This window comes from Cinclus cinclus, chromosome 17, assembly GCF_963662255.1.
Source record: "Cinclus cinclus chromosome 17, bCinCin1.1, whole genome shotgun sequence".
NCBI classification, from domain to species: Eukaryota; Metazoa; Chordata; class Aves; order Passeriformes; family Cinclidae; genus Cinclus; species Cinclus cinclus.
In genome coordinates, this window is record NC_085062.1 from 1,566,484 (window position 1) to 1,579,926 (window position 13,443).

The window sequence follows — 13,443 nt, forward strand, 5'->3', positions numbered from 1 at the left end:
TTTCATTATCAAGGCATTCATAGTCAGCATGTTTCATGCTCATCATTACCATTTTTTATTTTTTTTTTTAAAAAAAGCCAAAAAACTACTTTTCCTTTATGGCAAGGCTTGGGAATGACAGATGATCCATCAGCTTATCTGCTGATTTTTAATGACAGAATTTTGCATTCATTATTCCCTACTTAAATCACTCTTTTTAAAAGGAGAATAACTTGTTTCTTCCTCTTTTCACTAGAGAAATTAACTGGTACACCATTAAGAAGTGCTTGTCTAACAAAAAGATACAGCAGAAAACTTAGAAAACCAGACTTAGAAAACCAGCATGGACATAAATCGTCCAAGAGGGAGAGTGAAAACAGGAACCCATATATCCAAAAACCTCCACTATCCCCTCACTGCCAAGGTCAATACTTCCAGATTTAAATCTCTGCACTGAAAACTCCCAAGAGAAAAGACAAAATAATTCTCTTTTTTGCTGTGCAGGGCTGATCCCTCCCTCAGCTGAGGAGCTGAGGTCCCTCCTGTCCCTAGATACTGGTAAATAAAATGGCATTCAGTTCTTTCCAGTCAATGATGGCAAAAGGTTTTAAATACAAGTAAAGAGGTGAGGAGGGGACTGGGAACAGAACCTTCCAGACAGTCTAGGACCTACAGCAAACACCTTAAAAACATTACATTAGTAACTAAAAATAAAGTGCCACTTCATTTGGTGGCTGTGCAATAGTGATTTTATACAGTGCCATTAAAAGTAAAATTCAAACAGGAGGAACTGTGCCATCAGCCATGAGCAGGGGTGTCAGTGCTGCTGCTGCTGCTGCCCACCAGCCAACACAACCAAAGAACCCAAAAAATCCAGAAGAGCAGCCCCAACAACAAAGCTCTTCCTGGGACTTGTACACACCGAGATTTTGAGCCCAAGAGCCTAAAAACTCCAGAAGAATCAAACCAGTTCATTAACGACACCGACAAAACCAAACAAGGCATTTTTGCAAGATCAAGTTACTGGCAGTTGGTTTTAAGGAAAGCTTTTTGGCTAAAGCTGCAGTGATTTGCCTTAATGACTGCAATATTTCACAGCAAACCCCTGAACAAGCGTCCTGGGAAAATCCACAGACACCAACTCGTACAGAAAGAATAAACCCAGCTTCCAAGTGTGAGTTCCCAAAGACAGGATGTCCAAGGTTATAACAAAATGATGTTTTCAGCCAAGTGCCAAGGAGAGGTTTCCCTGTCACAGGCCCAGTGAGACGAGCTGGAGAACAGTCCTGGTGCAAAGTGCTTAACTCCCATTTCATGTTCTTCTCAAATAAACATTGGGGTTTACAGGAAACAAACAAAAAAAATCACACGCCGACACTGACAGAAGCATCAGCCAGATTTCATGTTTTCGTTTTACAAGAGTTTATAACTTTTTATGTTAACCATAAAAACATAAACAAAAAAAGTTTGTAACTTTTTAAGTTGCAAACACAGGTGAGGCATAGTAATAGCAAAATGAGTGAAAAATTCTAACTAAAGCAAAAAATAATTTATGCAAAGTTAAAGCTGGGTCGTTTTATAATGCATTTGGCACAGATGATTCAAATAAACCAATGTAACAAACTTAATATTTGTCTGTCTAGCAACAGCACCTCCTAACAGTAAAATGAGTTCAAGTTTTGGCTAAATGCCTAATAAATGAGTTGTTAGCTTTTGTACTTTAGTGCATTGGCTATTAAGTAAGCAAGTCAACACATCACAAATGGAATCCAAATGTGTGCAGTAGGCTTTGCTACAAGCCAAACTCATAAACTGGTAAAAGAGAGAATTAAGCACACCTCAAATACCAGCTCCCCGATTTCACATTCATTCAATAATCTTTTCCAGTCTATTATATCAAAGAACAATCCAATTATGGTACTTAAATCCCTATGTACAGTTGCCAAAAATAAATTCCTTAGCAACACTTGAAATATCCCCAGAAATGTTCCTGTGCTGCAGAAAATTCCAGTTTCTGATTTCCACAGTATTTCAGGTGTGACACACTAATGCCTGTCATTATGCAGAACCTGGCTCACCATCAAGACTTATATTTTCACAAATCTAGAGATTGGTGTCTCTAATTGCAGGCTCAGAGCATCTCCTTTATCTTTACACCTGCCACACACAGAAACGAGGCAGGTACTCCAAAGCAAGTGGGTACTTAAGTGGCTCCCTACATAAAGGGGCTCTCCTGAGTCTGGAATGGGTTTGCAAGCTGGGACTACATTAGGAAGTACAATATTTAAAGAACAATCAGGTCATCCTTGTGTGCTATAAGGGTTGGGATCACGTCTCCTCCCTCCCTCTGGGATTTCTATAAGGGTCAGTGAAGATTTCCCGTCAGTGAGGGATGGGAGGAATCCCAAAGTGCTGCACAGATACCTAAACTGTGCACGTTCCACATTTATAAGATGAGTTGTGCTAAGAATTGTTTCTCCTGGGTGTTCACCCCAGCAAACACCAAGGAAAGGGCTACTTCAGGCCATCAAGGGAAAAAGGTGACTAAATTATGAAAACAGCCCCCCAAAACCCAACATTTTGTCCCTGGAATCAGGACATGTGTCCTGAGAGGGGTGAGCTCAGCAGCCACGGTTACCTGGGCTGTATCACTCACACTCCAGGCACCAGCACAGCTGCAAAGTGCCCACAGAACTCTGCAAAGCTTTAGAAATTCCCCACACCTGGACAGATTTTCATCATGGACCTCCTGAGGCAGCCCACGTGCCATCGTCCCCATGGCCATTAATAAAACACACTGCACAGGGAGGAGCAGGCAGGAAACCAGCAGAGACCTGGAGAAGCCCATTGATTGTGAATATGTCATCATTCCCTTTGGCATCCAGTGTGGAAAAAGCACGACGCTCCACTGGATGAATAATGATTTCAGCAGCCACTCACTCATCTGCATGCATTGGAAATTGGCTCCCAGCCTCCCTGCCACGTTCTTGCAGTCCTAATTATACAGACCACCCTACCCTGAAATTAAACTTTCCCAACTGTTACATCAATATTAAGCTTCACATCGAGGAATGATATGCCCAAAATGGAGGTAATTAGGTCAAATTAAAAAACAAGACTAATTTCAGAATGATTTGGTTCGCTTTTCTGTTGCTCAGAATAAGGTTTGGATCAGGTTCTATGGACTGCACTCATGAAGAGTTTATTTAAGCCACTCCTTTGCATGTTCACCAAGGAAGAGACCGAAGGGTCTGGAGTTCCAATGTTTGGGTTTTGTTGCTTTTTTTTTTTTTTAGTATTTTTCTAATTCATTGTAGTCCCATTAAACAAATGCTGCCAGAAAATATTCTGGGTTTGCAGAAAGATTTCTACTAGTTTAGCAAGTCCAGAGATCTTTATCAAACATTAGTTTTCTAACTAATTTTCATGCCTCTGTTTGTATTGAGTTCTTCCAACAAGATATTCCTTATTTTCCACAATTTCCAGACAACAGAACATTGACTTTGCTGGAGCTCCCTGCACTGCGCACCAGGCTGCTCCAGCTACCAAAGATGCATTTGTTCAAAAAGATTCTTTTGGGTCATAACAAGGGATGGAGTAAGATGGAAAAAGAAGAGTGGCTAAGCCATCAACTCCCTGAAGTGGTGAGCTGGGACCAGGAGCAATTATCTGCTCTAGCAGAGACAGCCACCCCAAAGAGCTGGCTGGCCAGGAGGGAATCTGTGTGGCTTCCAGGATATTGGGGTCCCTACAGGAGATGGAGACAATTTCATTGTTCTTGGCCTTGAATGGAAAAAATGAAGAGGAAAAAAAGACCCTCCAGAAATGATATTTGATCCTCACACCGCAGTTTTTTACAATAAGCTGTCCCTCCCACTGCTGTTAATTTGGCTATTATTTTTATGTCCTCTCTAAGGTACTGTGAGGTGCCGGTGCTTTCATCTAATAGGAACATTGCCAAGCTGGCCTGGGTTCTTTCATACAAAAAGGCAGAGATGTAAAGAATAAAGGTTAGTTAAAATTCTCCTAACTCAGGTTTTCTTTGTGATTCAGTTTGAAAACGAGTGTGGTTGCTTCTCACTGGAACTCTCTTTACACAAAGCAGAGCAGACTCCGTCACTCACAATGGAGGTCACAGCCTGAAAACTGGTGCATTACAGATAAAATCCTCTTCATCGACGGCTCAGGAGACAGAGCTGTCTTGAGGGTGGCCAAATGAGCTCCTGCAGGATCTGAGGGCCATGGCACCCTACACCCACAGCGCGTTTCTTCGCCTTTAACACCTCAGACCCAAGGAAAGCAGCGAGTGCCTAAGAAGAGGAGGGAAACACCCAAGTACACAGCACCACAGCATTTGTGCCTCCTTCCCACACCTTAGGCACCCCTAGGTTTTAATTCAAAGCTTTCCTTTCCAAACTAGCTGAGGTCTGGCTTCACAGAAATATGGCTTTCATGGTGGGAAGAGTTCCTGAGGAACTCCAGTGTCCTCACCCCCATCAGTCTGGCAGGAAGGGACAGCAGTGGCTTTCCCTTCCCATCTCCCTGACTTTTTCCCTTCCCATCTCCCTGGCTTTTTCCATTCCCATCTCCCTGACTTTTTCCATTCCCATCTTCATCTCCCTGGCTGTTTTCCCTCAGCTCTTCCCAATTCTTTCCCGCCTGCTTTACACACTTCCTTGTGTTTCTTTTCTCCCTCTGCTCCCCTTACTCACTCACTTTCTAGCACTATGTGAACTCCATGGCATCCAGCCCACTGCCTTTGCATGGCCTGAAATAAGATGGAGCAAGGCTGTGTGTCTGCAGCAGTTGCTGCTCTTTTGTGCACAGCAACACGTGCCATTGATCTTCTGTCAGACAACTGCTGCTGCTGCTGGCACTTCACACACTCGGTGTCCTGGGGCCAAGCAAGTTCCTGTGGCAATAAAAACATCAGGAAGTGTTTGAGTGCACGGCCTGATGCCTTCCCCAGTGCTACAGTGGCTGCAGCCCATCTTTCTGGGCTTATTTATCTGCCGGGAGCACCAAAGTCCTCACTGCAGCATCAGCCTGCCCTGCGCTGAGCTGGCACTGGGCACCAGCACAGCTCAGCCTCCAGGAGATCAAGTCCCTGCAGGAAATCAGCTCAGCAAACCCCAGGCTCTGTCTGGGAGATGCTGATTTGGAATCTCTGCCCCACTGTCCCTTTCTTGATGGCTTGGAGCCAACATCAGACCCGAGTGGGTCATTCTGCAGCAGAGTGGAGGGGAATTCAACAGAGAAATACCTCCAAGGAGCTCTGAGAGAGAATTTCCACCTGGCAGAGAGGGGCTGAGTAGCCCAGGGAGCCTCAGGTTCCAGGTGGAGCATTTGCTTAGTGCCCCATGGAATGTGCAGTGGGGAACGGGGCACTCACAGGGCAGGCTCAGAGCTTTGCCACAGACTCTGCCAAAGTGAGCACAGAGAGGGAAGAAGCCCAGTTCTCGTTTTCAAGGCACACCCAAAGCTTTGAAAACAAAACCAAATGATGCATCTTTGCTCAGCGGATCATCCATTCCAGCAACACATATTTACTTTAAATAAATATATGCACAAATCTTAACTAGCAGCAAATGTTTTATCTTTCTTTTGGCTGATATTCCTGGTTCAAAGGGTATTCACAAGCACAGGAAAATAAGTGAATTATTTTAAAACAGGAGGATGCATTTGCGTGCCTATAAATATATAAAATAACTGCTTTTCCTGTTTTAAAGATATATTACAATTAAAATTTTATAAAATAAGTAAATAATTTGAATTCTGTAAACACCTCCTAAAATAGTAAAGAAATTGAGCAATCACAATAAAATCCTAATATTTCATTCAAATTTAAAGGCAGAGGATGTCAAATGTTAGAGCTGAGTTGGAGTGCATCAATTTAAAAATATATATACATTTCCAGGTAACAGAATAAATATTTCTGAGGACACCTGAAAAAATGCCTTCTGAAGATTTCACTCTTTCTACTTCTGCATGCTGAGTGCCCCTCATGCAGATTTAATTTATGCTGTGATGGATATCCTGAGAGACAGAAGCTGTATTATAGGCATGAAAATAAAATCATCCCTAGGTGAGAAGAACCAGTTTGGTCTCAGTAACTCTCTACTCAGCACTGCAGGTTAAATTGATTTTATTATCTTTGCTAGTTAGCATAAATATAAGCTCCCTGATTAAAACACTAGTTTGTCAAGGATCAGACTCTCCTTACCTGGCAATAATCCAATACAATTTAATGACTGTTCCTGAGGAAGGAAAATAATCTCTCAGTATATTTCTATTCCCTTTCAGAGCTGTTGCAGCTCTCTGGCCTAAGCTTTTGTGCTGGTGCCATCTCTGTCCTGAACCAAAGGCTGGGTCACATGAAGGGTTTGTTCTTCAGCTTTCCAGCAAGGAGAACACTGAGCACCATGAAATATGTTCTGTTCTGGAGCCTTTCAAATGAGAGCATGGAGACTCAGCTCCTGCTCAGCACTGATTTCAAATAACTTAATCCTATAAAATACTAAATCACTCTGGCAGAGCTCCTGAAATCCTGTTCCTCGGGGTATCAGCCCTGAGTTATGGGGTACCACAGCTTGCCAAGATGGTCCAGGCTCTCAGGGCATTTTTTTCAAGCCCTCTTGCCCTGGTCCCACTGCAAGCTAATTTGTGCCATGTTCCTGAAATGCTTCCAGAGAACTCTCAGGAGTAAAGGACACAAGAACTGCAAGGCTCCATCCATCTTTTAGCAAATGCAGTGGAAATGACCTGCATGGTCTGTACAAAGTGGGATCTGTTTGCAGGAAACGGCCAAGGACTTGTGTCTGTACACTCCCAAATTTTAGCAAATTTTATTCTTGCACTAGTTCAGCACTAGGTAAGATCCCAGCCCTTCAGCAGCTCAGCTGCTGTGCACTGAGGGCTGAAAACACCTGATTTTCAGCAGAGCCCACCAGCCCTGACTTCCTTGCAAGCCATGTCTGCCCTCAAAGCAGAAATCCACGCACATCCTTTCCCATGGAATGGAAGTGCTGGGTCCCAGCTGCAGGCATAGAGCAAAACTGTTTGTGCTTGAAGAATAAACTGTGTCTTTTTGAGCCAAAACACTGCTGCTTCAACTGTCCCCACCAAAATGAGATTCTCAGAGACCTGCCCCGAGGAGAGAGCTCGAGGGAGAAGAGATGCAGATGGCAACAAGCAATCTCCTCACTCAATGAGATACCAAAAAGGTCCTTTGAGATAGCAAAAGGAAGGGCAAAGCAGGGCTCCACACAGATCAGAAAAGATGTGGTCATATATACTGCTGTGTGTATATTTAAAATAAATCTTTTTATGCTCTTTGTTCAACTGCATTATCAAAAAAAAAGAGGTTTTAAATACAAGCTTATGGGGCGACTAAAGAGGTGAATTTATGGATGTATTCCTAACAAAACACACTCTGGAAGGCTTTAATCTGTGAATTGTGACAACCTTGGACAAAATGGATTTTTAATAGAATATAATGTAAACTGCCTGAAACATTGTGATAAGGAGGGGGTTTTTTAAGTAATGCACAAAAAAAGGCAGCGATGCGCTCTGCATGAAAGGAGGAAAGGTCTTAATTTAAAGCATTTTAATGGACACTCAATTTGCGTAGGGAAATGTGAGAAATGAAGATGAAAAACTCATGATAGCAGTAACACTACAGAGGGGAGAGGGAGAAAGATTAGAAAAGTAAGCAAATTTGAAAATGCTCCAGCTGATAAGAGGGGCTGAAAGGAAAGCAGAGGGGATTAGAACATGTCACAGCCCAGAGCCACGGCTCTGCTCCTGCCTCTGTCTGTCAGGGGCTCTTATCAGAGCCCAGCACTGGCAAAGCCCAGCCCAAGTGCCAAGCTGAGCTGCCTGGGGTGAAGGGCACCAGGAGGGCACGGAGCCCACTCAGGGTGGCTCTGACTCCCAGGGGTTTCTCGGTGTCCCCAGAGCTGTGCCTGGGGCTGGCCAGGCTTTCCACCCTGCACAAAAGCCTGAGGGAGGCTCAAACCCACCAGGAACTCGGCCAAAGCTTACCCAGAAATAAGCTAAGCTCGGCCCAGAGGCTCAGTCCTGGCTTACCCACTGCTCCCCCACCAGCTGGGCGAGCCAGAAGTGAAATTAATTCCAAGGGAGAAAAAAGCATCTCCCCGAGGTGGACACGATTCTGTGCACTGAGAGCTTCTGCTCTGCCACAGAAAAGACACAAACTGCCTTTAATGAAGCTCCTCGGGTTGTGAAAATGAGGAACACGTGAACCAGCTCTAGTGAAAATTTTGTCACGTTGACCCTAAAGGAAGCAAGTTCAGGTCTCCAATCATTTAAATGAAACAGCAGAACTTCTACATAAACACTTGACATTCTTCAAAAGAAACAGGAGGGCCACCATTATGACCAAAGAGACAAATTAAAGGAAAGATCAAAGTTAAATATTTACTCTAAGCACTACAATATTTGCAAATCTGGAAGTGATCTTTCAGCAGTTTCTATTTGCATACTTTAATTAATCCAAAAATATTAAACTAATATTATAAAGGAAAGGGTCAAAGTATTAATTAACTTGAGATGCATTGCTTTTGTGCAATTTAACAGTTCAACACAAAGCAAAACTCAGTTTTAATAAAAACTAAGTTACTGTGACAGGTATAATTTCATGGATTAGTGAAATCACATACAAGGCTATAAGTTTCAGTGTGCAGGCTTTTTTTTTTTTTTGGTCCAACTTTAAAAATAGTTCTTTCATTTTGATTTCAGCAGCATCAGATGGCCCTAATCTCCCTTTAACCTCAGTATTTCACTTTCAACCTGATGGCTTTCCACCTTGCTGCAAAGGGAACAGAGGTCATGGTTGTTAGAGGGAAGAACCTGATGGGGTTCACAGGGAGCAGACCCTGCCCAGCCACCTGCTGCCTTTTGGGACCACCTGAAAACAGGGGGCAGACAGAATTAAGGGAATAAAAAGCAGTTCTGTTTATTGAAGGGCCTTCAGGTACATTTGGGGCAGACAAAGCCCCCCAGGGCTGCACCCAAGAATGGACAACGGGTCACAGGTTTTCACATTTTTGTAAGTTCAGTCCATTTGGGTATTTGGGTTAATCTCTCAACTACAGTTTTAGGTAATGGAGTCATTTACCCCAAGTTTTCTCCCCCCAGTTCATTTTTGTTTCCATCTCTGGGGGCCTGAGGCAGAGAGGTGTCCTTGATTCCCAGCCTGGAGAGGAATTGTTGTGTCTGACCAAAATGGGAGAGCAGCAGCTCACACTGCACATGGAGTTTAGAGTTCTACACTGAAGAACTGCAGGATGACAAATACACGAAAAATATAAAAGGTGGAATCCTAAGGCATCACACCCACATGAGCCACTGGAGCTGAGCCCTGCTGGAGCCACAGTGTCACCTCCCAGCACCAGGACAGGCACAAAGGTCCCCTCTGAGCCAGGCTCAGAGCTCGTGCCTGAGCTCACACCCCAGAGGGACTCTCTGGCCCCAGCAGCAGCTTTGGGACACCTTGCCAAGAGACAAAGGCTTGGACACAAAGTGCCAAACACAGCGGGCAGAGCTCTGTGTTATCAGCCCCTGAAACCCCAGAAAATAACCATGGAAAACCCCAGAAAATAAGCACGGAACGTGGCTGGAAGCTCCTGCATCCCCTCAGAATTACAACTTACAAATGTGTTTAAGAAACAAGAGGGGTCTTCCCTCACCTCCCCTTCTCCTTCTGTTTTCTTTCCTTTTTGCCCCCCTCTTCTCTCCTTTCCTTTTTTCTTTTCTTTCCTATCTTTTTTTTTTTCTTTGATTGGGGAACAAGTGCGTGGAACAGCTGATGAGGGGAAAGGCTTGCCTGGAATTCATGCCACAAGGTTCTGTAGCAGCTCTGCAGAGACCCTGAGAAGGGAATCACCTCCCCTCACTTCACAGCTTCAGCAGGCAAATGTCTGCATCCCACTCAGCCACCTCCACTCTGCTCCGTGCTGGAGACACCCAGGCACTCTTCCCTTGTGGTGCACCAGGAGAACTCTCCTCAGCAGTGCCTCTTGCTAAAAAGTAATTAAACATCTTCCCAGTAAATATTAAATAACTTTCCACATTAAATATTATTGCCCTCAACACTTCTGTGGCAGGTACCCAGAGCTGGATGGGATTCATTTGCTCCTCTAATACAGCTTCAAAAACTAAACAGAGTACAAACTCTCTTTGTGCTCCAGACCTCTGGCAATAACCTTCCTAGGTCTAAGCAATTACCAGCAACCATTTTCCTCCCTTACAGGAGTTTTCAGACGAAAAAAATACGGATGCAAAAGACTCCGTGAATAAAAATTTTGACATAAAGTTTTGTGATTTCCTAATTATTTAGGAATTTATTTATTCCTAAATGTATACACGGTGTACTTTAACTGTGGAGTAACTGCAGGATACTGGGGAGAAATTGCTTGTTTTGTGAAATCCATAATTCTAACTAAAAATGTACATTTCTCATTACTTTTGATGCAGCTGATGGGAGCATTCCAAGAGCTCAGAGACACTCCAAGGTGTTTGCAGCATTAATAAATAACAGTGAATAGCTGTTCCTTTCATAGCTTTCTAATAAAGAAGGCTGCATTGTTCTACGTTTAAAGCATTTTGTGTGCTGCCTATCTATTCAGTTCCCTCAGTTTACCCTGCAGAATGGAAATTCTAGCTCTTCTTGGCACAAAATTGGGGATCTTTTAACGTATAAAATAGAAAGCGGAGAGGAAACAGTATCTCACTATATTGCTTTCGATTGTTCCCCATATTTCTCTATTTTAGTTCATTCTTTTCTGTTGGCTCTTTGGCAGCAGGAATTCTGCTGCCCTGACGGGTCGTGAAAAGCAGACGTGAGCTAGGACTGGGGGGCTGCCTCCAGTTTAACTCAGTAACGTGCTCCCAAAAGCTCGGAAGTGAAACAGAAGAGAGAGGAGCTCTGCTCAGATCACCTAGAGCTTTGCAGGGAGGCTGAGCAGGGCTGTGGTGGCTCATGAAGGAGTTCTGCAGGGCCATGGCAGCGCTCAGCACAGGTTCGTGCAGGGGGCTCACCTGTCCTCGGCGCCGGGGTCGTTGTGCACACAGGTGAGCGTGGCCGTGCTCCTGGCGCTGTCTGTCTCCTCCTGAACCCCCCACTGGTCAGCATCACTGACCCTGATGTCCGAGATCTTCACTCCTGGGGCCGTCCTGATCCTGTTGGGGAACCACAAGGATTGCCTTAGCTGCAGCTCTCCAGATAAAGGCAGCGAGGGGAACAAGGAGGGTGAAAGGAAATGCTCCCTCTCCCATCAGTCACAGGTTGCAACCACGAGTCACTCTGCTTTAAAAACATAAAACAGATCCAATCGTTTTAAAGAGGTGAGGTATAAGTTTCATTGTGTGCAAAGCCAGTCAACTTTAGCTGGAGCAATGTGGAGAGAATAAGAATGGTTTCTGCTTCTGTGGCACCAGTCTGATACAAATGAAACAGATGTGACGAAGCATAAGTTGATTTAATTTGCTGTGTCTGTCCTGCAGTTTAAGATGGGGAATAAGAGCAATGTGATATAAAATACATCCTCCTGCCTGAAAACCTTTGGGAGTGAGGTATCTTCTAATATTAGGGCCGTCTGCATGGAAAAAAAAAAATGAGTTTCATTGTTCAAAGACCATAACGCAGGAAGGAGAGAAAAGGAGTAAGTTATTCTAGACTGAGGGAGGAAAATAATTATGTCATTGCATCAGTATCTATCAAACTGGGCACATCAGACTGCTGCTGCTGAAAATAATATGATGCTGACGTGGGAAACTTGATTTCCTGAGCATGGCTAGAGAGTGAGAGCAGCGTGGTAGCTGGTAAATGTCATCGCTTTTTGGCTTTAAAAAAAAAAATAAAACTTGCCAAAAATAAAAGTCCATGCTCCAGCGAGGCTCAGCGTTAGGAGCAGATTGCCAAGGAATAGAAAACAAACTGCTTTTAATAGCAGGAACTTCATTTGTGCAGCTTGACTCCTGAAACAAGCCTGGGATTACAACAGGAGTGCTGCAAATATGCCTGGAGAACAATTAGGCAGAGAGAAACTGCTGCAGCGCCACGCTTGCCACTGCTGTGACTTAATTAATTAAAAGCAAAGCCAAGAGGGACCTTTTAGTTATATGGTGGAATGGAACAGCACTGCTGGGACCTGGAGCTTTATTTAACAGCCAGTTGTGCTGGGTTTGCCCCATGCCTCACGGCCAGTTGGTGCTCGTGTTACACCAGTAAAAACTTCCTTGAAGCTCTGGCTGGGTTCATGTGCTTGGATCAAAGTGAATTCACCACTCCGTGGGTGGCCTTTTCCTCTGAGAAGGAATTAATTCATCCTGCTTTTATGATATCCTTATTTTTGCCTGTAAGGCTTTACTGACTTGATGGGTTAAATCCATGCCTGGCATAGCCAACCTGATGAAAAATATTCTCTGTAACAGAATTTTACTTGATATTGTTCTAACTGTTTCCTTCCTGCTTTTCCATAGGCATTCATATCTCCAAACAGCATTACTCAAAGCTGATGTGCCCCTTTCCTATCACCTCATCTCCTTTCTTTCAGAGGGACATTCACTTATTCTGTAGTGATTACACTGGACCAAGTAATTCCTGCAAGACACCTGCACGGCTTCATTTCAGACTGACTTGTAATTCACATGAGATAGAGAATTAGGACCTCAGCAATTTTCTTTCATTAGACTTAGTCAACCACTTTTGGAAAAAAAATCATTAGGGCCTAGCAAAAAAAAAAAAAAAAAAAAAAAATCAAAGTACCACTTTTTAAATTTTCTCTTTCCCAGCCAAAATTGTTTTTTTTTAAAGAAATTCACCTCACCATTCTCTCAAGTTCTCATGTTTATCTTGACAATGTGCCTGAAAACTTCTAACCTGACTTTTCACCCAGGTCAAATGCCGTTTAATGAAAGGTGAATTGAAGGGCAGGAGATGCTGGGGGGACACGCATGCCAGGACAGTTGGATCTCATCCACGATTTCAGGATTCATCAGCCTTTCCCATCTGCCACAAGCTCGTTACATCCTCCTACACAGCTTTTACACTGCAGAGATCTTCACTCTGCAGCAGCCACTTTTGTCTATTCTGAACCAAATCTAGGGATGAAGAGGATGATGAGCTACAACGAAGAGGAAGAGCTACAATGAGGATGAGGAGCTACAGTGAGGATGAAGAGCTATAGTGAGGATGAGGAGCCACAACGATGAAGAGGAGCTACAGTGAGGATGAAGAGCTATAGTGAGGATGAGGAGCTACAATGAGGATGAGAAGTTACAGTGAGGATGAGGAGCTACAGTGAGGATGAGGAACTACAGTGAGGATGAGGATCTACAGTGAGGATGAAGAGCTACAGTGAGGATGAAGAGCCACAATGAGGAAGAGGAGCTACAGTGAGGATGAGAAGTTACAGTGAGGGTGAGGATCTACAGTGAGGA

The 13,443-nt window shown here is 43.9% G+C and overlaps 1 protein-coding gene across 1 annotated transcript in view; it reads right to left on the reverse strand.

The window, feature by feature from the left end:
• Nucleotides 1-13,443, reverse strand: part of TMEM132B (transmembrane protein 132B) — a 214,303-nt gene that overhangs the window by 106,250 nt on the left and 94,610 nt on the right. Inside the window, exon 3 of the mRNA XM_062504444.1 lies at nt 11,041-11,181. Coding sequence (XP_062360428.1) covers nt 11,041-11,181 — 141 coding nt within the window. The remainder of the gene's footprint in view (nt 1-11,040; nt 11,182-13,443) is intronic.